The sequence below is a fragment of the Akebia trifoliata genome, chromosome 15, assembly GCF_017979445.1.
Source record: "Akebia trifoliata isolate Shusen 1 chromosome 15, ASM1797944v1, whole genome shotgun sequence".
Taxonomy (NCBI): Eukaryota; Viridiplantae; Streptophyta; class Magnoliopsida; order Ranunculales; family Lardizabalaceae; genus Akebia; species Akebia trifoliata.
This window is the reverse complement of record NC_141389.1, coordinates 3,586,524-3,613,256: the sequence shown is the minus strand read 5'-3', so window position 1 is coordinate 3,613,256 and position 26,733 is coordinate 3,586,524. Positions and strand designations below refer to the sequence as shown.

Here is a 26,733-nt window from a genome sequence, read left to right as displayed (position 1 = left end):
TAATAATTTCTCTTATCTTCTCTTATGAATCCTAACCAGACCGGAGAAAATTGACTTTTTCTTTTCTCTTCTCTTTCAATCCAAACACGGTTTCCCTTAATGAGTTTCACTTCCCTCCCCTTCCCTCAATCCATACACAGCGTTAGTCACCACTGTCTTTTTCCATCTCCATGTGAACTCTTCTTCGAAGAAAGAACTCCCTCACCTCTGGGCCTTCTCATATATAAGTATCCTTTTCTTCAATTTCTAATAAAAAATCTCTGAATTTCTTCCAAAAACCATTCATCTTCAAGTTCTTCAACTATACAACTAACCATGGTTCGCCTTGACCACCACAACAACAAGAAAATCCTGGCTCCGCCGCCCAAGGCGCAACCATACAACCCATCACCTAACACTGTGCCACCACCACAACCACAACAACAACAACAACCACCATACGGCCAAGCTCCTCCACCTGGTGGTTCTACCTATGGTGCGGTATCGGCACCCTACGCACCAACATCACACTCCTCTGCACCAAGGACGGATCCGAATATTGTGGCTTGTTTTCAGATCGTGGATCAAGATGAGAACGGGTTTATAGATGATAAAGAGTTGCAGAGGGCTTTATCTTCTTATAATCAGAGTTTTGGTCTCAGAACTGTTCATCTTCTCATGGACCACTCCACCAATTCCAACACCAGAAAGATCGGTTAGTTTTTCCTTTTTTTTTTTTCCAGCCCGATTTCGATTTTTGGGGGAGATTAAAGTGCGCATGTTAGCATAGGCTAACGTGCTTTTGATCTTTCTTCTTGTGTGTTTGGTTGATGTGCACGTTAGCGGAATTTGTAGTGATAGTCTAATTTGCGCTGGTGATAAAGATACCAAAATTAGTGCTGAAGAGGCGCACAATGAATTATAGTGGTAGTCTTAATTAAGGGATGAGTCTAATGTGAGCCGCACGGTCTTATGGGATATGTATAGTGAGAGGAAAGTTAGGAAACTCTGAGGTGCATGTTAGCGCTTTCCAGTCCTGTCAGGTGATCATTTACCGCCCTATATATTTATTAGAGTCGTGCGCATAATGGGTTGGCAATCTCGCCACGACCCGTGAACACGACTTGAAAATGATTCGACACGAAATTAGTGGGTTTGGGTCAAGCCTGATTGGGTTTCAGTCATAATAGTGTCAACCTGTCTAACACAATTATTAAATGGGTTGGATTTGGGTTCTGAGCATCAACCCGCCTAACCCGTTTAGTTATTCTGCCATTAACATGTAATTTTAAATATATTAACAATTATTTAAGAATTTTTTAAATTACTCATTTTATTTTTAAAAATTTCCTAGAACTTTTCATATATATTTTTTAAAATCAAATAAAGATTAGAATTTTATTAAATAGGTTATATATGGGTTTGGTCAAGTATACCTATTTATAAATGGGTTGGGTTTGGGTTTAGTAAATTTTCATAATACCCTTATCTCAACCCGACCCATTGTGTCCCTTATGATGTCCCCCACGATGTTACTTCTGTATTATCTTATTTTTTTATGTTTGACGAAAATGGATAATTCATTCAATAATGATTGATGGATAGTCTAGTACTCTAGTCAACTTTCCATCCCTTAACCGCGGTGCTTTTATTTCTTACAACTTTACGATCAAATTATGCTAAATGACCTCATTTTGTACTTACCTGACATGGTGTGTATGAATAATAGATTTTTTTGCATGGAGATATGTGTGAAAAACATCTATGATTTTGTGTGCACCTCCACGTTAGGTAAGTGTGAAATGAGGTGAAAAGAATTTTATTGTATGATGTACGACTTCCAATGGATTGGGTTTGAATTGGATGGGACGGTTTTTTTTATATTGGATCTCCATGTTAGATCCAAATCTGATTTGCTAACAATTGGATTGTCTAGATCAAATCCAATTTTTTGATATACAAAAGTACAAATAAACTTCTTATATTTAAGTAAAATATATAATATTGTGGGGTCGGAATCCGACGGATGGCTTTGATGGGTCCAACCCGCACTGATCCGAAGTTGTTCCTAGCGCCTCCCTCTTCTCGACGGCCTGGTACCTGCCACAGACACTCTGACGCTCAAGTTAGAGAAGCGGCAGAACAGTAATATCTACTGGTTAGCTCTCGATCTCACAAAAAAAACCCTTAAAAGTCCCCTCTCAATAATACTTACTATGTTATTTAACCCCCTACCTTACCCTAGGATTTCCCCCTTTATAGGCTGTAATCATGGGGTTTCTGCTGGTTTTGCAGGGTTGTTTACCTAATCAGGATATTCTGGGTCGATTGGATTTATTTGCAGAGATCTCCTCCAGGATTTTCTGGATTGACATGCACGCAACAGTATTGCGACTTTCTCGAGGCCTAGCCTTCCCTGTGCAAAAGGATTAGCTTTGCTTATCGCTACGCTGCCTTGCTAGCCAGATTAGGGAGATCTCTGTTCTGACCTGCCATGCTCGCTGGACAGCGCCTCATAAGTTAACCTGGCCTCCTTAGCTGGTTTGTGTCAGGTAGTATTTGGTCGGCTTGGACACATGTAGGGTCAAGATCGCTGTGCAATTATTTCCTTTTACAACTACCCCCTCTCGAGGAGGCGTAAGGTCTCTTCGTCTCTTCGAGACGCAATCCTGTTTTCTTACTGGTTATTTAGGTCTTTCATAATTGCGCCAGCTATTTTCGAATCAACGTATTTAATACGACGTCGTTTCAAATCTCTGTCGACGGCATAGATGGATTCATCTTCATCTGTATCCGTCCACGTGTCCATCAGCCTTTCTGCACTACCCCCAATTTGCGACGCTTTGGCTAGGCTCAAACTGTCCCCTCAAGCGTACGTACTATGCTGCCCTTTCTTATAAATAGGGGACTTAATGCATTCTTCATCTGTTATCGTGATGAAACTCTGTGAATTCATCTCTGTGTTTTCCTACGAAGACTCGTTCCCTCTCTTTTTGCCTTGCTGTTGCCGTTACCTCTTTTGCCTTGAGGTAATTTTTTTCTTTCTTTCTCTGTTCACTTTCTTTTCTTCACTTATCTTTTCAATGGCTGTCTTTGCGTCCCAATTCCGACGAAGCCTATACATTCCTGCTTCGGTGCACCTTCGGATTGGCGATGATTCTGATACCCCTGGCAATTGTTGCTAGGAAGAAATCTTTGTCTACGCTGGCCAGATCAAGACTGGCTTTAGTTTCCCCCTTTCTACTTTCCTTAGAGGTACTGAGTAGGATGAACCGGGCCCTTGGTCAAATATTCGGGAACTTTTACCGTCTGGTGGAGGCTGTGGAGAAAATGGGCATTACCCCCAACGACTTCCTTTCCCGGTACAACTTGAAGGTGATCCCCCATCAGTCGGGATTCTACTCGTCCTCTGAGAGCGCAGCTGTGGGTCTGACCCCTCCCCTCCCAAGTTCTGATAAAAGGTGGTACAAAGACCCCCTCTATGTCTCTGGGGATTGGGAATTTTCCCTTGGTACTCCTTGTGAGTAGTTTAGAGCCCCTTAATCCTTCTAGGGTAATGCTGTTGTTAGGCTACTGGCTGAGGTTGCCTCTTTCTTTTAATTTATCCATGCTCGGAACTACTTTCTCAACTGCTTTTCTCTTTTTGTACAGAATCCTCCGTTTTGGCAACTATTGAGGCTAGGAAGATACAGCGCAGAGCATCTGAAGATCGAGGCAGAGGTAGCAGACCTCCAGACGAGGGCTGCGGAGAGAGCGGTGGTGGACGATCTTCTAGGTGATGTCCCTCGACCACCTGCACGACGAGCTCCTTCCGGCCGTACTGTGGAGGGTCTTGATCCCCTTTCGTTAGCTCCACAACGAAGGGATCCCCGTCATCCGGCTCCTCCCCCCTCCGTCCACTCAGATTGTTTTATCAATTCTAGGGGTTCTGCCAGGGTCCTCCGACGCCATGGATATGGACATCGACTTCTTGGAATTCGCTCTTTCTGCTGCCACCATGACTGCTCTGTCACCTGTCTCAGCCAAAGGGCAAAAAAAGAAGAAGAGCCACGCTTCTCGTGGTGCCAGCCTTTCTGGAGAGGTGCTGTCTAGGGAGCCTACTGCCCTTGTTCCAACTTTTGCTTCTGCTTCTACTACAGTTACTACTGGTGCAATTGCTGTTTCTGCAAAGCTTCCTGAAGAGATTCAAGCAGAGGCAGGGCAGAGTTTTGCCACCTCCAGGGAGGATAGTCCTATTCTTTCTTTTCTGCCACGGAAAAGGTGCCATTGGTCAAGAAAAGTTTGAGGAGCCCTTCCCCTTCTAAGGGGTCTGAGGGTGAGGGCCCCTTATTGCACAAGACCCCCTTGGAGGAGGTTGCCTTTGCTTGGATGGGCCGTAGAGCCTATCTCCGAGAGGGAAACGAAGGCAACCTCTTCCGACCCCTTTGCCACGTCCACAATAAAGGTTGCAGGATTTAAGATCCTGTAACTACTGTTTCCCTCTTTTCAGTCCATTTCTCATATGGACTGGGACGTTGCTGATCGAGCTAACGCTGACCTGGGTTTCGGTCGGTTCGTCCACGGCCTTCATTAGGTAACTACCACTCTGACTATCCTGCTCAACTGTTTTTCGATATCTGTGCTCTAACATTCTTCTTCTTACTTCATAGGCACACGTTTATTAAATTGTGGCCTTCCTAAAGTGGCGTGAGGCTGAAAACCAGGTAGCTATCCTGGCTAGAGAGCAGGACGAGAAAATAACTTTGTTCTAGGTCAAGCTGGCCTTTTGTAGCCAATTTTCCCAGGAGGTTAGAGAGGAGATGGAGGCTAACCTGGCTCAATTCTCCAAGGCCAACCTGGACCTGGAGACATCCAACAAAAGGCTGACAGATCTCTAGAACATTCTGCAACTGAAGTTGGTCAGCTACAAGGAGAGAGTGCAACGGAGAGATGTGGAGCTAGCGGAGCTTCGAGACAAGGTTCAGCAACAAGGACTCGAGCTGAACTCCCTGAGAACAAGTGTCGATTCATCCTGGGCCGCACAGGCCATAGAAGATGAGGTTGAGACAAGGAGGTTGCTGGGGCAACTGCAGGCCCAATACTCTCAGTTGGTTAAGGAGGCTTCTGTGAAAGCCTACCATGAAGGCTTTGAGGTTGCACATCTTCAATATGAGGAGGATGGGGATGATGATGAGGAATTGGTTGATGCTCCCGTGGTAACTCCTGTCCGGGATGCTCCTTGGACTGGACGCTATGGGTGCGCTCCCCCCTTCTAGTTGGATGAGGAAGGGAATCCCATTGCCATCCTCAATCGAGTCCCCGATGACCTTATGAAGGCTGGTGTTACCTTAGAATTGAACCTTGCACAAGCAGCGGATACCTCAACTCAACCTACCGACTCATCCCCTGTCCAACCATCCATTCCTGTCATCTACATGGACCAAGGTGGTGCTGCTAATCCCTCTAGTACTGTAGATGAAGCAGATCCTTCTGTTGTCCCTGCTTCCGGGGCTGATCCTCCTGTTTCCCCTACTCAGCTTTCTTCCAGTCAACCCCCCTCCCTTGGGTGATAACGTGTTTTCTACTATTGTACTTGTGCTCTCTGTTCTATCCTTACTTCAGGATCTCTTCTTTGTACTTTTTCTTAATTATTAATAAAATCTTCCACACTTGTTACTACTTTTGCAATTTTCTCTTCTGTTTTGCTTGCTATACTGTTTTCATACATGCTGGACCAAATGACCCATACATGCACTAAGCTATTAAGGGACTCAGTACAACTTTGCCCTACTTATTAGCCCATTCAACTGCAAAACTGCTAAAATGTGCATTGATCATTTCACTTTGCTATGAACTTCCCAGACATACCCCGCTCAACACTTGTTCCCAGTATGCTGCATACTGCTCAAGCCTACTCTGACCGCACACTGTAAATTGTCCAGGCATACTTGCACGCTGCAAACTACCTAGACATACTCTATTCAAAATTCAGTCCAAGCATGCTGCATACTGTTCAAGCCTACTTTACTTTACTTTACTTCCCCTAGGTTCCGCCCAAAGTACATTTTACTTTTGGTGGAACCTTTATCAAGCAGACGATTAATTGAGCCACCGTCCTTGAAGGAGGCTTAGACTCTACTCAAATTCTCAACTGTAAAATAGTCTGCTCTGAGGTAACCCTGCAAACGGTTGTCTGAGTCACTGTCCTTGAAGAAGGCTCTGACTCTACTCACATTCTCAACTGTTAAATAGTCTGCTCTGAGGTAACCCTGCAAACGGTTGTCTGAGTCACTGTCCTTGAAGAAGGCTCTAACTCTACTTTCATTTCCAGCTTTAGTACATTCTGCATTAAGCTACCTCTGAAAATGGCTATTAGAGTCATTGTCCTTGAATAAGGCTCTGACTCTACTTTCATGTTCAGCTGTAGAACATTCTGCAGTGAGCTAACTTTGCAAACGGCTATTAGAGTCACTGTCCTTGAAGAAGGCTTTAACTCTACTTTCATGTTCAGCTGTAGAATATTCTGCACTGAGCTAACTCTGCAAATGGCTATTAGAGTCACTGTCCTTGAAGAAGGCTCTGACTCTACTTTCATTCTCAACTGTAATCATTCGGCTAGTGAACTCGTGGTAGAATAGGACCCCGATCAGCTTTTGCTTTGCCAACGAGGGCAGAGCAGACCCACGTAGGTCCGAATCCCGACTGGATCCACACGGCTATTGTTACTCATACCAGAGCTGAGCCCCGACCTGCTTCTTGCTCTACCAATGAAGGCAGATAAGACCCGCGTAGGCTTGAATCCCGATTGGATTCCACTAAAACATCTTTAAACCTCATGACAGAGTAGGACCCTGACCAGCTTCTGCCTTGCCAACGAGGGCAGAGCAGACCCACATGGGTCCGGACCCCGGCTGGATCCACACGGCTATTATTACTCGTGTCAGAGTTGGGTTTTGATCAGTTTCTTACTCTGTCAATGAAGGTAGAGAAGACCTACGTAGGCCCGGATCCCAGCTGGATCCCTCTCTTCAATTTAGCCTTGCAAACACACATGGAAAACAAACACAACAAAACATTTATTGATAATATCTTTTTAAATTACACGTATTCCATGGTCTAGGTAGTTCCTGGCCGGTCATTGTGAACAGGTAATATACTACCTTCTGGCCCACTCTTGCCACTCCATAGGGCCCTTCCCAATTTGCTCCTAGCTTACCACTATTTGGCTATTCCGTGTTTTGGAATACTCGTCGCAGCATTAAATCGCCTTCCTAAAACTGTCGAGGGCGAACTTTTTTATTGAAGCAGCTCTGCAGTTTCTTGTGATAATGCTCCAGTCTGACTAATGTTGCGTCTCTTTTTTCTTCCAACAGGTCCAACTCTGCGACCAACTGTTGGTTATTTCCCTCAGATTCTTCCGTTATCAAAATTATAGTGCGCGGCAAACCGAATCTGCAAATAATATTTTTCCAGAGAAATTTTCGAACTTCCTGCTGTCGAATTCTGGCCAAAAGGAGTGTTTCCACCCACTTAGTGAAATAATCCGTCGCCACCAGCAAGAAGGTAAAATTGCGTGGTGCCCTGGGCAATGAGCCTTCTAAATCGATCCCCAACTGGGCAAATGGCCACGGATTGACGAGGGAGTGAAACTGTACTGCTAGTTGCCGGATTATCTTCCCATGGCTCTAGCAACTATCACAGTGCCTGACATAAAATGCTGCATCTTTCTGCAAATGGGGCCAGAAGTAACCTTGAGAGAGTACTTTATATGTAAAGTTCTCCCTCTTGAATGGTTCCTGCAGTCACCCTCGTGAATCTCTCTTAGAACTTCTCTTGCTTCTTTTGGAGCTAGGCACCGCAAGAGTGCCCCCCCCCCCCGAATTTTCTATACAAAATCCCATCTAGAACTGTGTATCTTTCTGCTCTACTCTTGACTTGTCTGGCTTCCTTTGGGTTGCTGGGCAGCTCCCCCTGCTGTAAGTAGGCTAGGATTGGACTTTTCCATCCCTGATCTCCTTCAACCGCTACCAAACTGGGCAACCTAAACTCTTTTATTGACAGGTATTCCTGGTAGCTCAACGGTAATTCCCTCTTGTTCTGCCCAGCCAACATCGAAGTGATGTAGGCCAGAGCGTCTGCATGCCTGTTATCTGTTCGTGGTATGTGCTCAATTTTGACGTTTCTCATTCGATGCATAGTAGCTCTAATTTTCTCAAGGTAGAGCTGCACTTGAGGATCCCGAGCCTCGAACGTCCCATTGAAGTGGTTGATCACTAACTGCGAGTCACTGTAGATCGTAGCTTCAATTACCCCTAGACCTGTTAGGGATTCGAGACCGAGCAGCATCACCTCGTACTCTGCCTCGTTGTCTGAGGCCTTGAATCCTAGCATCACCGTTTTTCCTATCCTTGCTTTATCCAGGGTGATTAGCACTACGCCGATGCCCTGACCCTTCAAGATTAGATGATCCATCTACATAAGCTTTCCACCCCGATCCGCTCTGCAGCTCTTGCTCGTCCTCCACCTACTCCAACTATTCTACTGATAGGTCTGTTGTCTCTTCCACAGGGAAGTCTGCTAAGAAATCAGCTACTACTTGGCCTTTCATCGAGACTCTGGGTTTGAACTCGAGGCCATACTCCACCAATTGTACTGCCCACTTAGCCATTCTGTCCGATCTTTCTACTTTCCCCAGTACAGACTTCAGAGGGAACTCTGTAATGACTTGCACCCGATGTGCCTGAAAGTACAGTCGCAAGCGTAAGGCCATATAGATTAGAGCTGACCTCACTTTTTCGAGCCTCGAATAGCGCATCTTTGCATCTGTAAAGGTCTTACTCAGAAAGTAAATGGGTTGCTCCCCCGTTGTCCCGGTCCTGACCAGAACTGAGCTGAGTGCATGTTCGGAAGTAACCAAATATACACCTAGTTCTTCTCCTACCTCTGGCTTCGAGAGTATCGATGGCGTACCGAGATATCTTTTCAATTCCGAGAATGCTCGCTCACACTCTTCTATCCATGCAAACCTAGAATTCTTCCGCAGCAACTGGTATAAAGGCCTGCATTTATCAGAAGATTTGGCTATAAAGCGATTTAAGGCAGCTACTCTCCCTATGAGCTTCTGGACTTACTTCTGAGTTTTTGGGGAAGGCATCTTCAATAGTGCTCTGATTTGATCTGGGTTGGCCTCGATTCCTCTTTTAGTGACTAGATAACCCAGAAATTTTCTTGATGTTAATGCAAAGATATATTTCTCCGGGTTGAGTTTCATTCCCACTTTCCTTATCCTGGAGAAGACCTCTTCTAAATCTCTGATGTGGTCTTCCTTCTTCCTGTTTTTAACTAACAAGTCATCTATATACACCTCCGTTGTTTTGCCCAACAAATCCCTGAACAACCCTGTCACTAGCTTCTGATAGGTAGCCCCCGCATTCTTCAATCTAAAGGGTATTACCTTATAACAGTAGAGCCCCTGCTTTGTAATGAATGTTGTTTTCTCCTGATTTTCTGGGCTGAGCTGTATCTGGTTGTAATCGAAATAACCATCCATAAAGGATAATCTTTCATGGCCAGAAGTCGCATCTACAAGCTGGTCTATCCTTGGCATTGGAAAGCTATCCTTAGGATAGGCCTTGTTTTAAATTTGTAAAGCCCCTGTTTGTTATCGCTTCAAAATGCGGCTTTCACTGCGTTTGCGGTGAAAAGCTGCGGTTCCATCCGAAATTACCGTTTGATTGGTAAAAGCGCATTAAGATTTTGCGTTTTTAAACGCAATCACCGAATAACGGTCCATGCGAAAAGACGTAAATGCCCCCCTCTTCTCTTCTTCTCTTCTCTGTAATTGACGAAACCCTCACTCTCTCTCGACCAGCTCTCTCTCTTTCTCAGCACTCTCTCTCGCTCTCTCTCTCACACACACAACACTCTCTCTCTCTCTCTCGCGCGCGCACAAATCTCTCTCTTCTGCTCTTCTTCTCTTCGCTGTCAACAGTTTTTTAATGGGAATTGCGTCCCATTAACAATTCCTTATCATTCCAATTTTTTAAAGGCTCAAACTTCAGAGAGAACCCTTCACTTCTGTAATTTTTTGTTGTAGAGAGAGAGAGAGAAATGAAGACATCTCCATCTCCATATCGTCCGTGGATAAATCTGTTATCGAAGAGTGCAGCGGTGCCAATTGAGAGAGTAAAGCTGTTATTGCAGAATCAAGGCGAGATGTTGAAAAGAGGACATCTCAAGAGGCCTTATAATGGTATTGGTGATGGCTTTAAGAGGGTTTTCAGGGAAGAAGGTTTTTTTATCTTTTTGGAGAGGAAATCAGGCCAATGTCATTCGATACTTCTCATCCCAAGTATGTATTTTTTTTCTAAATGTTTTTGGGGCTAAAATTTTGTATTTTATGGCTCTAGGTACTTGTTGTTAATTGGGTATTTTTCATTTTCATAAGATTGATAGAGTTTTTTTTTTCCCTCTTTAATTGCTTTTGTGCCGAAAAAATGCGTTTTTATTATTCTAGATTTCATTTGAGACATTGGGTTTATCTCCATTTTCTTTTTTCAATTTTGTTTGCTTAAAAAATGCATTTTTATTACTATGAATTTCATTTGGGACATTGGGTTTATCTCCAATTTTCTATTTTTCATTGTTGTTTGAATTAAATGCTTAGCTAATTACATGCATCTAAACGGAGAATCTTTTTTTTTCTTCCATTTTTTCTATCTTCCCATTCATTACTTGTGGCCCATTGTTGTTGTTGTTTTTTAAATGCATTTTTGTTTCTAGTACTTCCATATTGCAGTATCTGAAACCCTAGATCTCTATCTCTTTCTCTTTGTCCAATCTTTTTTAATTGAGAAACTCATTTGAAGTAATAGATGTCTAGATCTTGAGGTATGTTGTCCATGATTTTCCTCCCCTACTGTTTTGTTTTTTTGCTATGTGATTGTGTTCGAATGTTCGTAATAGTGTTCAATTTTGTTAATCTTGTCTGTATCTGACACAAAATAGGATTCAATTATAGATGAGCTATGTTTTGAGCATTTTATGTTGAAATCAAACATGAAAATTTTATGGTTTCATTACTTTTTAAATCTCTTCTCGTGTAGGATCACATTATTACATGGTTGGGGTTCAGTTTTGAATGGCATCAAAGGGGAAACTATGCATTTATAGTAGAAAATGAGCTCAATTTTGGATATTGTTTGTTAATGTTAATTTTATTGGGGTTTACTTGAATATTGTTGGTTACATAGTTTTTATTTTTCTTATACGTTAGTTGACCTACTACCCTTCTTGATATTATATTGGTAATGGCATATTTTCATTATTTTGTTCTTTCCTTTCTTTATTTCTTTCTTTTTTACCCCATTTGCATGACCTTTACAACATATACAAAATTCAAATGTTAAGTTTTTTGTCCCATTTAAGCCCCAGCTAACCCTCGGGGGTCCGTCCCCTACCACTTTTATCAAACTTATTTGGAAGTACATAGGAAAAATCAGATTGTGCTAGTTAACTAAACAATTTAATAATATGACCAATTTGGCTTCATGTTGAGGTTTCAATTATTATGCATAGGAAAAATTGAAATAATCTACATATGATTTTTACTTATAGAGTCTCTAAAGAGTTAATTTGGTGGGTATTAGACTATTAGGAAATAAATGAGTCTCGGTTGAATATAGTGGAATTATTAAGATTCGTGACTGGGGAAGAATTTCAACTAGTGTGAGAACAATTAGTGCTGAGAAAAAAGATTTTCCAATTGCAATGAGTTTGCACTAGGGATCGATCCTGAGGCTGTATCTGTTTTTTTTTTTTTTTTTTGTGGGTGAATTAATTGCTCATATTCAAGGAGAGGTCTCCATATGTATATACAATGTAATGTGAATGTTGAATTGCGTACTATGCAGGTATTTTGTTTATCAGGAAAATTTCATATGTCCATTTTTAAGAGGAGATGTTGCTGAAATTTCTATAGAATTATAAATTTTTTTTGAATTATAAATATTTTAAAATTAATACAATTATTTTTTTAATTTTTTATATAATTTTATTATATTTATATATATCTAGTGTAATTATATATTTATAAGGGTATTCTGGTAAATTTTGATGCATTTTGAGTGTTCTATCAACCTTAAGGTTATTCTGGTCATTTTACCCTAAACAGCAGATTCTAGAAGCTATATCAAACAATAATTACCAGATTCTGGTCAACAGCACAGCAGTTTTACAAAGTTCTATCAAACAAGCTTTTCAGTGTTTCAGCTTCTAACAGCAGATTCAGGTAGCTGAATCAAACGGGGCCAAAGTCTATGCAAACTCTGATTTTCCCATTCTTCTTGGGCATTGCCATGATATTTGCTACCCATTCCGAGAATTGCACCTCCTTTATTAATTCTGCCTTGATCAGCATGCTCACCTCATCATTCACCGCCTCTCTGAATCGTGGCGCTAATCTCCTTGGTTTCTGCTTGACGGGTCTGAAGTTTGGCTCAACGTTCAGATGATGACAAATCACCTCTGGTATAATCCCTGACATATTTTCGATGGACCAGGCAAAGACATCTCGGTTTCTCCTTAAGCACTCCTCTACCTCCCTCAACTCTCCCGGCTACAGCTCGGCCCTACACCTATCTGCTTTCCCTCTCCAATGTCCACCATCTGAATACCTTCTAGACATGGGGGTCTACCAAGCTTGGTCTTCCCCCACTGTAATTGCTATTGTAGCACTCTTGCGCCAATACTTGGTCACTTCGCACATCCCACATACCCTGCGAGGTGGGGAACCGAAGAACCTGGTAATACGTGGACGACACTATTTTCATCTCATGCGTCTACCACCTCCCCAAAATGGCATTGTATGGGGAACTTGCTTCCAAGACCATGAACCTGGTCATCAGGGTCACCAGTCCAGCTCTGACTGGTAACATTTTCTCCCCCCTATGGCTGATTGGATCTCCCGTCGAAGCCAATCAGCGGCACTCCTGCTGGGGCAAGCACATCCTTGCTGAGGCCCATTTTTAAGAAGGTCGAAGCATACAAGATGTCCACTGAGATGCCGTTATCTATCAGCACCCTCTTAAGCGTGAGGGTGCCCACCTGCAGGGTTACTACCAGTGCATCATAATGGGGTCTTACCAACACCTCCTCAAAATCTTTCTCAGTGAATGCCACTGTTTGTTCCCCAAAGGGTTCCAATTCGATTGGTCCACTCTTTGTTGTAAAAATGTGAGTCAGGTGCTCAACTCTCCTTTTTACTCTTTCATTAGTTCTGGTCTGACCGGGTTTGCTACTTTCCTCTTTAAAGACAACATGTATAATTGCTGCCCTTCCTTCTTGTCCTTCTACTGGCGGTTGGTCTACTCTACGGTGAAGCAGATCCTCTCTCTGTCTCTTGGGCAAATCTTTTAGCTTGCCCTATTCTGCCAGCTTCCGCAGGAATCTCCTCAGAGCCTGGCACCTATTGGTGGTGTGGGCCCGCACTTTTTGATACTCACAGTATCTCTCCCCTTGATTGATCTGATCTCGGGGAAGTGGCGCGAGCCACTCGAAAAATGGTTCATGAGCAATAAGGGGTAGTATTTCACTAGGAGGCATAGCGAAATATGTCCCAATCCTTCTTCTCTCCCCATCTTGCTCAAGTGGCCTTTTCCTGTCCTACTGTTGCGGTTGATGCTGTTTACTAGGCTTTTCAACAGCGTGTATGACCTTGCTCTTTCCTGCTGAGCTTCAAGGATCTTTTAAGCGGATGTACTTCTCCGCTCTCTTGAATAGCTCGCTCAAAGTCTCCGGCCTCTTTTTCACAAGGGATCTATACAACCCTGTGTTAGAGGGTAGGGAATTTCAGAACGCCACTACTGCCGTTCGCCCGTCGCAACTCTCTAGTAATATTGCTTCTTCCCTGAACTTCCTGGTGAACTCCTTGAGGCTCTCGCCTGATCCCATCCTCAAGCTAAGTAGTGCATCAACATCTCCTCCAATCTTCCTGTTGCCAATGTACCGTGTGACGAAGGTAGTACAGAGCTCCCCAAACGAGCTAATAGATTCACGTGGCAACTTGTGGAACCAGGTCAGAGTGTTTCCCTGCAAACTCGAAAGGACAACCTACACATTAACCCCTCTTTCTCTTCCCACAATGCAAGCATCTGCCGGAAGTGAAACAAATGCTCCACTGGGTCCTTTGTCCCGGAATAAGGAGTAAGTCGTGGTGGCACAAACTTCCTGGGAATTTCTTTGACTAAAATTTTTGCTGAAAAGGGAGATTTCTGAATCCCCCGAACGGCTTGCGCTGTTGCCGTGCTAATATCATCACCCTTCAGTATTTCCTTCTCCTTTCTAATCATATCTCTAACCTTTTCTCGAGTTAAACCTACTACAGGTTTAGTTCGAGTGGTTACCGTAGCAACCTCTGCTCCATCTTCCCCTGTAGGGATTAGCAACGGCGTGCTCCCTTTTGTACTAGAGGCATGGTCATCTTTACTTGTCGCCTTCAGATCCTTCGGCATATTATCTCGTTCCGCCTGCTGCCGGTCGTCGAGACGCTGGCTCAAGTTTCAGTTTTGTTCTACCAAATCCTCCATCCTCTTCTGTATCTCCTCTTGTTGCTTTCTCATAGCCTCCAACATCGTCAAAAATTGCGTGTCTGCAGTTGGAGCCGCCGGTGGGGGCGCATTGACTTCATTTGTTCTTGTGGATCTCACCATTGTTTCAACATAAATCAATTTGCTACCGGTGTTCCCACGGATGGCGCTAGTTCTGTGGGGTCAGAATCCGGCGGATGGCTCTGATGGGTCCAACCCGCACTGATCCGAAGTCGTTCCTAGCGCCTCCCTCCTCTCGACGGCCTGGTACCTGCCACAGACACTCCGACGCTCAAGTTAGAGAAGCGGCAGAACAATAATCTCTACTGGTTAGCTCTCGATCTCAACAATGCTTACTGTGTTATTTAACCCCCCTACCTTACCCTAGGGTTTCCCCCTCTATAGACTGTAATCATGGGTTTTCTGCTGGTTCTGCAGGGTTGTTTACCTAATTGGGATATTCTGGGTTGATCGGATTTATCTGCAGAGATCCCCTCAAGGATTTTTGGGATTGACGTGTCCGCAACAGTATTGCAACTTTTTTGAGGCCTAGCCTGCCCTGTGCGACAGGATTAGCTTTGTTTATCGTTATGTTGCCCTGCTAGCCAGACTAGAGAGATCTCTGCTCTGACCTGTCCTACTTGCTGGACAACGCCTCATAAGCTGACCTGGCCTCCTTAGCTGGTCTGTGTTAGGTACCATTTGGCTGGCTTGGAAACGTGTAGGGTCAAGATTGTTGTGCAGTTATTTCCCTTTACAAATATAATTTGCGTACTTTAAAAAAAAATTATAATGTAATTTGCATGCATTGGACCCTATTCTATTGTATTGGATCATGGTTGATCCACAAATTATTTGACTGTCCTAATTTATTCCATTATTTGGTATTAGTAGATGGCACATGCAATAAAACATGTATCACAAAAATTATAATTTATGCAAGATTAAATTTCTTATATTTTTTTACTTTGAAAAAATTATTTTAAAATTTTCAAATAGATGGTCTAATTCTATAACATGAGTTACCATTTAATATATTTGTAAGGGTTTTTTTGTAATTTAAAAGAAAAATATTAACTATAATGATTTTGAGGATAATATAAGAGGATATTTTGTAATTTTAGTAAATTAACTAATGTTGTTATAGGAGTCGAGGGATTGTAATTTTAGTCATTTAGGCAGAAATGACCCTTCACCACTCTCCAACTTATTTAAAAAGTCGTGATTTAATCATAATTTTTACATTCACCGATTTAATCACTACTTTCTCAATAAGACACAACATTTTGCAAATTTTTATGATTAAATCATGAATTTCATGATTAGATCACGATCTTTACAATTAAATTGGAGAAAAAATTGAAAAATGACTTTGATGCACTAATAAGAGGATATGACCTTGATGAAGATGATGGTAACCATTTTACCGATAAAGCTAGGGGCGGAGCTAGTAAGGAGCTGATGGGGGCAATTGCCCCACAGAACTTTGAGACACCCCTATATTTTCAACTAATTACATGCCCCATTTGTCCCCACATCCTCACCTCGCTCCAATTTTTGCCCCCCCCCTTCAATTTTTTGTTGATGACATTGCCTCTTGACCGGGCCTTCTCATATACTAATTTGAAATGACCTAAATATCCTTTTCTTCAACTTCTAACCAAAAACCTATGAATTTCTCTCTAAAACCATTCATCTTCAAGTTCTTCAACTATACAACTAACCATAGTTTGCCCCCACTACAAGAAAATCTTGGCTCCGCCCCTAGATAAAGCATAATAGTGTTTAGTGGACATGGATGATATCAATATAGTGTTTAGTGATTTATTATTGTAATTTAATGAGGTTGATGATATAATATGATAACGCCACCTGTTAGAAATAATTACATAACCCTAACCCTAGCTTGATTTTTTCCCGATCTATATCTTTTTTTTTTTTCCGTGCCGACTTATTCTCGACCCTGACTTGGTGACTATGTGGTTAATTATAAATGTGGGGTGTTTGTGGTCTTTCGAATTTTGTTCTCGAACACTTCTTAGAGCAACTCCAACACAATACCCATCCCTCTATCAATGCCCTCCCAACTGTTGTTTTGGGCCCAAGACACATCCCTCACCATTTTTTGGGTCTTGATATTTTCGATACCCAAAAAAGATACTCCACTTGGTTACCCATCCTTTTTGGCGGGAAAAAATTCAGGCAGTTATGTGGAAAATAAGTCAATTTCAGAAATTTTAACTCTGAATTGAATTAAAAATTATTAAACAATTTATGGGTAGCACGGTTGGAGTGCATATCATACTATGACCAGATGATCCAACCATTGAGTTTGTTCCTTTTAGTTTTATGTTTTGATTTTATGATTTTGGCTAAAAGATATTCTAATTTCCCCATATTTGGTCTTCATCTTGTAATTTCAGAAAAAAAAATATTTTCAACGTGAAAATATTTTTGAGAAAATTACATGCTGCAAATCAAATAAAGCATTAAAATGTTTCTCTTTCCAAGTAAAATGTTGTTTGTTACTAATTTACTTTATTTATTTAACTTTAATTACAAAAAATCGCAGGACTCAAGGAGTTCACTTCATTAATTAACAGTCTGCAGAATTGGAGGGTACAGTCTAAGAATTATTGACTTGTGTCCTTACATAATGTTTTTTGTTCGTGGATGGGATTTATGATTATAATATCTTGCAGGCAATATTTGAGAGGTTCGATAGGGATCAGAGTGGGAAAATTGACTCCTTGGAATTGCGAGAAGCACTTATGAGCCTTGGATTTGCCGTCTCTCCAGTTATCTTGGATTTGCTCGTCTCCAAATTTGATGAGAACGGTGGTAAAAGCAAGGCCATTGAATATGATAACTTCATCGAGTACGTTTCAATTTCCAATCTTATATTTTCATTTCGGAAAGTAATATTGGCAGTGCACATCATCAGCATTTCACCGACATTTTAGACATTCTAATACTAATTCCAACAAAAGACTATAATTGAATAATAATACTCACAAACATGGTTTAAAATATTGTAATGTATCAACTTACACATATCAGTATTGGCAGAGACCGATACGAAACAGTGAATGTATTGGTTTGTATCTACTGATACCATATTGATTTTTTCATTAACCAAAACATTCAATCAATACGATATTTTAAACCTTGCTCACAATCATAGGAAAAATGAAAAAATAATGTAGAAAATAAAAAGTATATATAAATAGGGTAGCATTCAGGGACAAAAAAACTTTGGATTGGATTTTTTTTTTTTTCGTGTGTGAGGATGATCTCTATGGTGAGGAGATCATCTTCACAAAAAATCAGCCCAATCTGAAACTTCTAACCCCTTCAAAAGTGGTTTACAAGCTAACAGTAAAAAATTGACGGTCCACAAATTTAAACCACTTTTGATGAAGTTAAAACTTTATCTCCTCACCATAGAGATCATCCTCACAAAAAATTAGCTAAATCCCAAACTTTTAAGTCATACAGGATTAATTTTGTCTTGCAACGTTGTCTCCCAGCGTCGTCCCTAGAACGATATATATTTGAGAATTTCATTGAGGGTTAGGATACTGAACGGTGTCCCGTTCCTATAATAAAGGTAAGGTGGTGTCTACATGTTATGTTTTTGTTGGAATTTAAAACACCTAGGTCTCTTAACCAAGCTGTGCACGCAGCCCGATGTGTTTGAACTCTAATAAAAATGTGTCATGTAGACATCTAACGTTGTTATAGGAAGTAAGAACGTGACAACGTTCTGGATCACGACTCTTTCATTGATGGTTAATTAGGCATTTAATGTCAGGCTAGTTTTGCCATTCTATCATTTATTTTTATTTTTTTGGTTCTGTACTTATTTTGTTGTTGTTCTTGGTCATGTAGCTGCTGCCTCACAGTTAAGGTAATTATAATTCTTTTAGGTTTCACTTCAATTTTCATAGCTTAATTTACATTTTATTTACTTTTTTTTTTTTTAATATACATAATTCGTGTAGGGACTCACTGAAAAATTCAAGGAGAAGGATACCATGTACTCTGGATCGGCAACTTTCACTTACGAGGCTTTCATGTTGACCGTCTTGCCCTACCTTATTGCATAGGATCTAAAAAGCGTGATACACTTTGTTGCACCTTTTTATGTTTGATCATGATCGTTTTTCTTTAGGACAGACTCTGTTTGTTGGATAACTTGTGCTTGATGTACTCTAATGGGTTTTTATTTGTGTTTCTTCACCATTAAAGATACAGAATAAGATACAAAATTGGTGAACAAAAAACTCCAACAATAAGCCTCCAAACACATGAATGCATTTACTAAGGGCCTGTTCGTTTGAATTTTTGAAGCTGGCTTTTCCAGCTTTTTTTACTTTTAAGCTCAAAAAGCCCGGCGAAATATGTTCGTTTGGGCTTCTTTCGCTCCTCAGATTTTAAATAAAGCCCAAAAACGACTCTTTATTGAAGTCGCCTTTAGCCCGCTTCGTCAAATGGCTTTTGCGCGAAGCCCATTACCGTAAAACGGTTCAGATGAAATTACCTAAATGCCCTCCTTCTTTTGTTAAATTTTCAACGGTTCAGGCTGTTGCAGAAACTCATTTCATCCATAAAAATCAGATCCTCACTCTCTCTTCTTCAACCTCTTCTAATGGTGATGCTCATCTTCTTCTCTCCTCTACCTTCAACAACATTTCTCTACAAAAATCCTGATTTCATACCATCTCTCCTCTCCAATTTCTCCCCAATTTCAATCTCCATCTCCAACAACCCCAACCCCAACCCTCATAGGTCCACCTTTCATGTCTCCTCTTCCTCCGTTGGATTTCCCATCCACCGAAACAAATGGCCCCTATTCTTCCACAAAAGATAAACCCTCTTGACGTCTCCAAACTCGAGATTTCGGAAGAGATTGTCTCCGCGCTCTCTCGACGAGAGTAATAACCCAACTCTTCCCCATTCAGGTCTGGCCTTCTTCAATTTTTCTTCCACTTGAAGTTTTTAATTGTTGGTTGTGTGAAATTATAGTGTGTGTTTTGCTAATTTGAATGATTTTATTTGGAATTTTTGGTAGTTTATTAGAAGGGATCTTAACCTACGAACTCATGAGTTTGTTGATCCAACTATCAAGTTGCTAAACACAGCTTTGCAATCATAGGATAGACTTCCATCTTATAGATCTACTTAAATATTTGTGTCTGTCATTTTTATGTAAGAAGAAACAAAAATTTCTGAACATAACTAAAATATTATATTACTTGGGGTATAGATGTCGAGTATGTTCCCTAATCTGATTTTATAACTGTAAATCAACTTCATAATGTTTATTGACACCCACAGTTTTATCTAATATTTGGAGTCTTACTTCAACGCAATGTCACATAGTTGCAACTGGATGGCTCTGTTGAATCAGAAAAAGCGTTTTCAAATTGTAAAATCTTTCAATTCAAACCCAAAACATGCATTCGTCATTTTTATAACCTACGAACTAAGTAAAAGTTGCGATGCCAATAGATCAATTTTTTTATAGCTAGATTGCTATTTTTTGGGTTTAGGATTTTGTATGAGCCTAATCATAATTGTAAACAACTACTGAAATTATTTCAAAGAGTGTTATACGTTTTGTTATGTTGAGATTATAATTTTAGCTAAAATCTTGTAATGTTGTAAGTGTGTGTTTTAATCTTTAATTGGGGTGTGATAAATAATTTAAGAAAATAATAAACAAAATATTTTGGGTGCTGATAGCAGCTCTCTAACGAAAGATTTTATTTTTCCTACGCTAACATTTTGTTAAGTAGATGAAGTTACTGTTTGTAAAGTTCTAATTTTTTGTTGTGTGAAACTATAGACAATGTTCTTTGTTGCTTTATGGTGTTATCTGAATTTTGATATTTTGTTAGTTTGGGTCTTAAAAGATTTTATCTTTTTATGCTAATATTTCGTCCAGTAAATGAAGTTACAATTTGTGAAGTTGGTTGGTTGTGTGAAGCTAAAGACATTATTCTTTGTAGTTTTTGATGATTTTATGAGAATTTTGATAGTATGTTAGTTTAGATCTTAAGATTGTTTGAAGAAATCTCTAACGTGCATTTGTTCATGACCACTTGAACGGAAAAGTTATAGTTTTTCCCCGTATAGTATAACTTGTTCTATGACCACATATCGTCCAATCTGATATAGTGGAAGTTTCTGTTGGGTTGGTGATTTAAAATCACATCTTTTGTTTCAAAGGGATGATGGGTGTTTCCACATTTGTAGAGGGGTATTTTAAGAAGGTATTTATGTTAGCTTATAAGAAATTAAAAGTAAGTTATAGGTAGTTGTTATAGTTTATAAAAAGGAGTTTTTCTTGTAAAAGGGCTATGTATGCAGGTATTTTCTTTATCAGGAAATTTCATATGTCCATTTAAGAGGAGATGCTGCCGAAATTTCAATAAAATTATAAAATTTATAAATTTATTTAAATTAAAAATAATTATTTTTATAATTTTTTAAGATAAATTTATTATATTATTATATATATATATTAGTGTAACTATATATTTATTAAGGTATTCTGATCATTTTTGGTGCATTATCAACATTAAGGGTATTCTAGTCATTTTATCAGAATCCAGCAATAAAAAGCTGTCAAACGAACATCAGTTTCTGGCTTATGTGCTTCTGTAATGAACAAGCTTCTGCTGGATGTGGCTTTTCAGACTCCAAGCTTCTGCTTCTTCCAGAAGCCAGCTTCTGGAGCTGGAGCTAGCTTCTGTAAAGAACAGACCCTAAGTAACAAAAGGAGAAAGGGAATGGACATCCTCTCTAATCCTAACAAAGATTTTAGCCTAGCACGGTGAAACCAATGCAAAGATATGATAAGAAAAAGAAATATAAAGAAAAAAAATAAAAAGGGAAGAAAAGAAATCTCCCAAACATTCAACTTCAAAAGGAATGAGACAAAGTTAAAAATATATATAAAATGATGGATGATGAAGGATTTAAGTATAGAAAATGATAGTGGGGAGGTGAATGATGAGGTGACTAACAAATAGGTGGAGAGTAATGGTGATATGGAGGGTATGGTCTCCAAAAGTCAAAGAAAGAATCTCGTCATTTTAATGCAAGTTTACAAGAGGAGATGAAAGAGATAGTAGAGAAAAGCTCAATAACGGAAACATATGTTCTTGGTGATTGTGTGCATGACATAGGGATTGAAAGATCAATAAGAGAAGGTGTGGAATCCTAAGAAGAGAGAGAGAGATGAAGCTGGTTGGGATGAGCATGCATACACAAGTCAAGGATTGGCTCCATGTCTTAACACTTTTTGTTAGTTTTTTTTTTTTACTCGTTTTAAATGCTCCCAAGGTAGTGACATGTTGCCATGTGTAAATTCCAAGATCAATGGGTGTAGATGCATTGACAAGAGTGATGCAATCGATGCGCATTGTACCCCAATATCTAAATGAGGTCTTTAAGTAAGATTAGGTGACCCATCTAGCACAATGGTCCATCCTCATTTAGATGGTGGCAAAGTAGTAAAGGGCCCTCAACAATATCATTTAAAGAAATGTTTGGATATGAGCCTATATCTCTCTCCTATAACCATATAAACTATAGATAATCTTCGAGACCTCTGCATACAATCACCTCAACTCTCAAATTACGATTCATCACACTTACAGGCTCCCAAGTTAAGCTTTGTAATTTTCATAGACTCTAAAGATAAACATCCATGATTGGAATTATCCTACAATTAGGAGAAATTATGCATAATGAGCTTAAAACAAGGAGTCTTTGCATGGTGTCTTTAGGCTGTGCATGAGAATGAATGAATTTCCATGAAAATGCCTAGTGAAGCGTATAATGGAATGACAAAGAAACAATGCATGAGTTTTCACATAGATGGAACGATATAAACTCAATGAACATGGTACTGCTTATGATAGTGATAAGAAACATAAGCATAATTGAAGCATTATCAAAACTCGTCGTTTGCAATTAATAAAGTAAAATTTTAAATTCTTCTTTTAGGGTTTAGGTCGTATTTTACAATGTAGATCTTTTGGTAATAGTAGAGGCATACTTTAATTAGACAGAATTGTTGCCTAACACCTTCTAATCCCATACCCATAATCTCTATATCAAATCGACTCAAATCCATTTTCAATGTCAATTTTGATTTCTAGACCTCAAACTAGGTGACAATTCCATGGAACCTCAAAATGGATTTCCCCAAACCCAAAACGGATCCTCTCCCATGGATCGATGCACATTCAGAATCAAAACCAGTAGAAATTAAAATCAAGGTTTTATTTAGGTTTTGGGTATATGTGTAATCGAATTAAAGCTGACATATTTTATATTTACATCCTAATCAACAATAATACATTTTGATATTTATACATAATTCTAATTATTCCACTTTGTTTGCTATTGAATTAATCCAACATATTGAATCACATCGATTTGGTTTGGATCCTTTCCGGACATAGAGATAGGTCAATGATTGGGATTAAATTTTAGTTCATTTCAGAATTCAATTATAACTTGATCTTGGAGCTAATTGTTTATGATTCATAAATAGGTTTGGGTTGGACCAAAGCCCATTGTCTAAACATCCACAATGTTGTTTTCCTCGTGACTTAGACAAGAAATTGAGGGCTTGCATACTAAATCACATTCGATCGTGTTACTATATTGACACAAAAATGACTTATGAAGACTGGTGACATACCATCTGATAGGAACAATGGCAAGTTATGAAAACTGTCAATGTAAACATACAAACAATGAAGATAAATTTCTTTCCTTTCTCCCATATTTATATATTTTCATTTTTATTTTAAAGAATCTTTCATTTGTTTTATCTTTAATCAACGTGAGCGTAGACTAGCTCAAATATCAAACATTTTAGACTGTATTTCTTTGATATATATATATAGGGAGCGGTTCAGCGGCCCCAAAGTCTTCCCAGTCTCGTGCCTAGGTTTTTGCGCCATTAGATTATAACGCATCCGACGGTTCAGCGCTAGTGTTACGCTTTTATCATAAAACGTATGGTATTTATAATCGGCTCCCTCAAATCTTATATTATTTTCTTTTAACTCCCTCTCTCTTATCAAATCACTTCCCTATCTCTTCGATCCATCTTCTTCGTTCAAACAGAACGAACATCTGTAACCCTTTCTCTTCGAAGATCTCTCAACCAACGAACCATCCTTTCTCTCTCTCTCAGTCAAGAAAGTTTTAGATCGAACGCATCTCGTCGTCCTCAGCCCTCTCTCGCCGTCGCCGTCAGTCCATCTTTCTTCGCGCTCTTACACTCTCTCTCAGCCCTCTCTCTCAAGTTTTAGATCCTCCACTCCCGAAGCTTCTCGTCGTCTTCTGACCTCTCTAAGCCCTCTCTCGCCGTCGCCGGTTGTCGCCATCAATCCGACTCTGACTCAGATTATAAGTGGGTTTTTTTATAATTGGGGATGTTAATGTGTTACTGTTAGTGGGTTTTGTCCAATTTTGATTAGTATAAGCTTGAATTTGAGTTCTAATGATTGCTTTAAGGGGGGTGAAATCTGGAATAATTGGAAGGTAGTCTTCTGATTTTTCCGTAAGTGGGTTTGTTATAATTGGGCTTATTATTGTGTTTCTATTAATGGGTTTTGGCACTTGCAATGCAGCAAATAGAGTCACTAATATTTGGAATTTGGGATGGTGAGAAAAAGCTCGATTTAATTTGGGTTCTATTGAATTTGTTTGATGCAGATTGAGCAATCAAATGGGTCTAGAAGCTGCTGTGGAGGCCACAGCGGAGTTCTTGAATAAGGCGGCGAAGCCGGTCTTGGAGAGTAGAATTTTGGTTCACCTGAGGTTCTTGTTGCATTAAGGTTTGAGTAGATATTCAATCTATTTTCTAATGGTGCGAGGTATTTTATTAACCCCTATTTCGATTAATTATTTTGAATTACCATCGTTTAAAATTCTCGATTAATAAAGATTGATTGATTGATTCTCTCAGTATTTGCATATGTATAGTATGTTTGAAGTTTTCATGAAAGTGAAATGGGTGCTAAAAGTATGAGTTCCAAATGCGATATGGATCCATTGGATGGTCGGTAGGAGCAACACTTGGATACGCTCAGGCTGCACCAAATAAACGAGTGCTTGCTTTCATTGGTGATGGAAGCTTCCAGGTAACAAACATGGCTTCTATACATACATATATTAGCCAGTAACTCTATTAATATATAGTTTAAGAAATGAGAACTATATAGGGTTCTGACTTGGTCTAGAACTTGTAATAAATATTTATATATATGGGGTGGGGCAGGTCACAGCACAAGACGTATCGACGATGTTGCAAAATGGGCAGAATAGTATAATTTTCCTGATTAACAATGGTAGGTACACCATAGAAGTTGTGAAACTAGTTAATTGTTCTAGAGGTTATGCCCTGCTCTTAGGTAGCCATATTGTGCTGCTTTTGAACCCTAACTCTTTGGAAAATAAACTCTTTTTAACATTAGGCATGTTGTGGCCATTCCTCCATTACCTATTAGATTATGGTTCCTAAATTTATTGTGTCTATGATCCAGTAATGTTTATGACTGTTATTTTGATTTTTGATCGAATTAATTTAGTTATTCGAATTCATTTCCCTTCTTATTGCAGATATTACGAGATCTTGGTGTCCGTACGATGAAGTTGATGACCAATCGACGTGTGCAACCTGTAGTATGCCATCACACATGTATGAGTGTGCTGAGTTCAGTTTTATGTTGGAAGTGAGAGCATCCTAGAGAGTTAGAAATTGAACTATTTTATGATGGAGATGGGGAGGGATTTTGAAGAAATGTTGGGATGATTGTCTTGTAAAAACTGTTTTCAACGGTTGGATTTGACCAAAATGAAGGGAATACTTTTATAAAAAATCTATGAAAAAAAAAGAAGAAATAAAAGAAAAATTTGGAAATCTTTGTTGGATGATCGTTATTTTGGGTTTGGATTCTATCTACAGTTGTAACTAGCCCCCATATTCTTTGCTTTTTTATCAATATTTTTTTTAAATGTTCATTTTTATTGTAGATTGGAAGACCAATGATCTCTGGCCTAGCATCGAAAGGAGAATATGGGGGGCAAGACATGTCATCGAGATGTTAAGGGATGAGCTTGAGCTTACCAAGGCCCTAGTATGTGTCCCCAACATGCATGAGGGATATTACTAGGAACAATGTACAGACAACGTGATCAGTTTCTATTATAGGTGTTAATTGTGTGCATCTGAGCTCTCTATTTTTCATATTGTAACATTTTTCCCATTTGTGAAAGAAATTTGTAATGGAATACTACGGGTTATCCAATGAAGGAAATGGTTTCATTCTTCTACAATTATTTACCTTTTGTTTGATCAATCAATGGTATTGCTTTGTGCAAAATAACATAGATCGGATGGTTAATATCACTTTATCATGTTGATTTCGATCTCTTAACCATCTTTAATTAGAGATGTTAATGGGTACTTAATTGATTGGATACCCATCTGGATCCAATATCTACAATTCTGGTTTTAGGACAATAAAAAATAAAGGAATATTAAATTGTGTGGTCTTTGTTCTAGGCTTGCAGGGGAAGCAACACAAGCTTTTGGATGTTACCTTGTTGTGTACAATTGGAAAAATTTGTTAAAAGGTGGCAACAGCAGCAAATCAAAATTTCCCAGGCCAAACAAATCAATTCTCAGCTAACAAAGAACAGAAACACTTAAAGAACTAAACTAAAATGAAAAAATAAAAAGCTATAAAAAAGGATTGATTGATTAAGTAACAGGAGTAAAGACCCTACTCTTTACAAAAAAGTAACAAATCTTTGTTGTAGTACAATAAACAAGATTGATTAAGTAACAAATCTTTGTTGTAGTACAATAAACAACATTGTACCCAAGAAGCACACTTAATACAAAAAAGGGATGTCTCCATCATTAAACATTCCTCCAATTTCACCTTCTGTTCGTAATACACTGAGCATACCGCAACTATGAAGAGCGTGCTGAGAGGTGCCTTGAGTGAAACACAATATATAGCAAACAGTCTTTGGCCAATCCAGTATATAACACAATCTGTATAAACACAATATATGAAATATGAGTCTAAATCTTCACTTAAGCATAGATACAAAAAATGGACCCTTCACAATATTTGGCCAATCCATA

General features: G+C 39.5%; 1 protein-coding gene across 6 annotated transcripts; it reads left to right on the top strand.

Moving 5' to 3' along the window:
- On the top strand, positions 1 to 25,903 carry LOC147383966 (calcium-binding protein CBP-like). 6 transcript variants are annotated; one of them, XM_086424816.1, is made up of 9 exons: positions 1 to 694; positions 17,116 to 17,162; positions 17,246 to 17,421; positions 18,435 to 18,453; positions 18,548 to 18,621; positions 24,291 to 24,718; positions 24,856 to 24,925; positions 25,197 to 25,275; positions 25,611 to 25,899. In XM_086424816.1, the coding sequence occupies exons 1-6, from the start codon at positions 316 to 318 to the stop codon at positions 24,409 to 24,411; spliced, it is 816 nt and encodes a 271-aa protein (XP_086280942.1). In that variant the 5' UTR covers positions 1 to 315; the 3' UTR covers positions 24,412 to 24,718; positions 24,856 to 24,925; positions 25,197 to 25,275; positions 25,611 to 25,899. The 6 variants fall into 6 exon arrangements, with proteins under 6 accessions (XP_086280942.1, XP_086280941.1, XP_086280939.1 ...); XM_086424815.1 differs by lacking the exon at positions 24,856 to 24,925 and having other exon boundaries at positions 24,291 to 24,451; positions 24,561 to 24,718; positions 25,611 to 25,897; XM_086424813.1 differs by lacking the exon at positions 24,856 to 24,925 and having other exon boundaries at positions 25,611 to 25,898.
- The last annotated feature ends 830 nt before the right edge of the window (positions 25,904 to 26,733 follow it).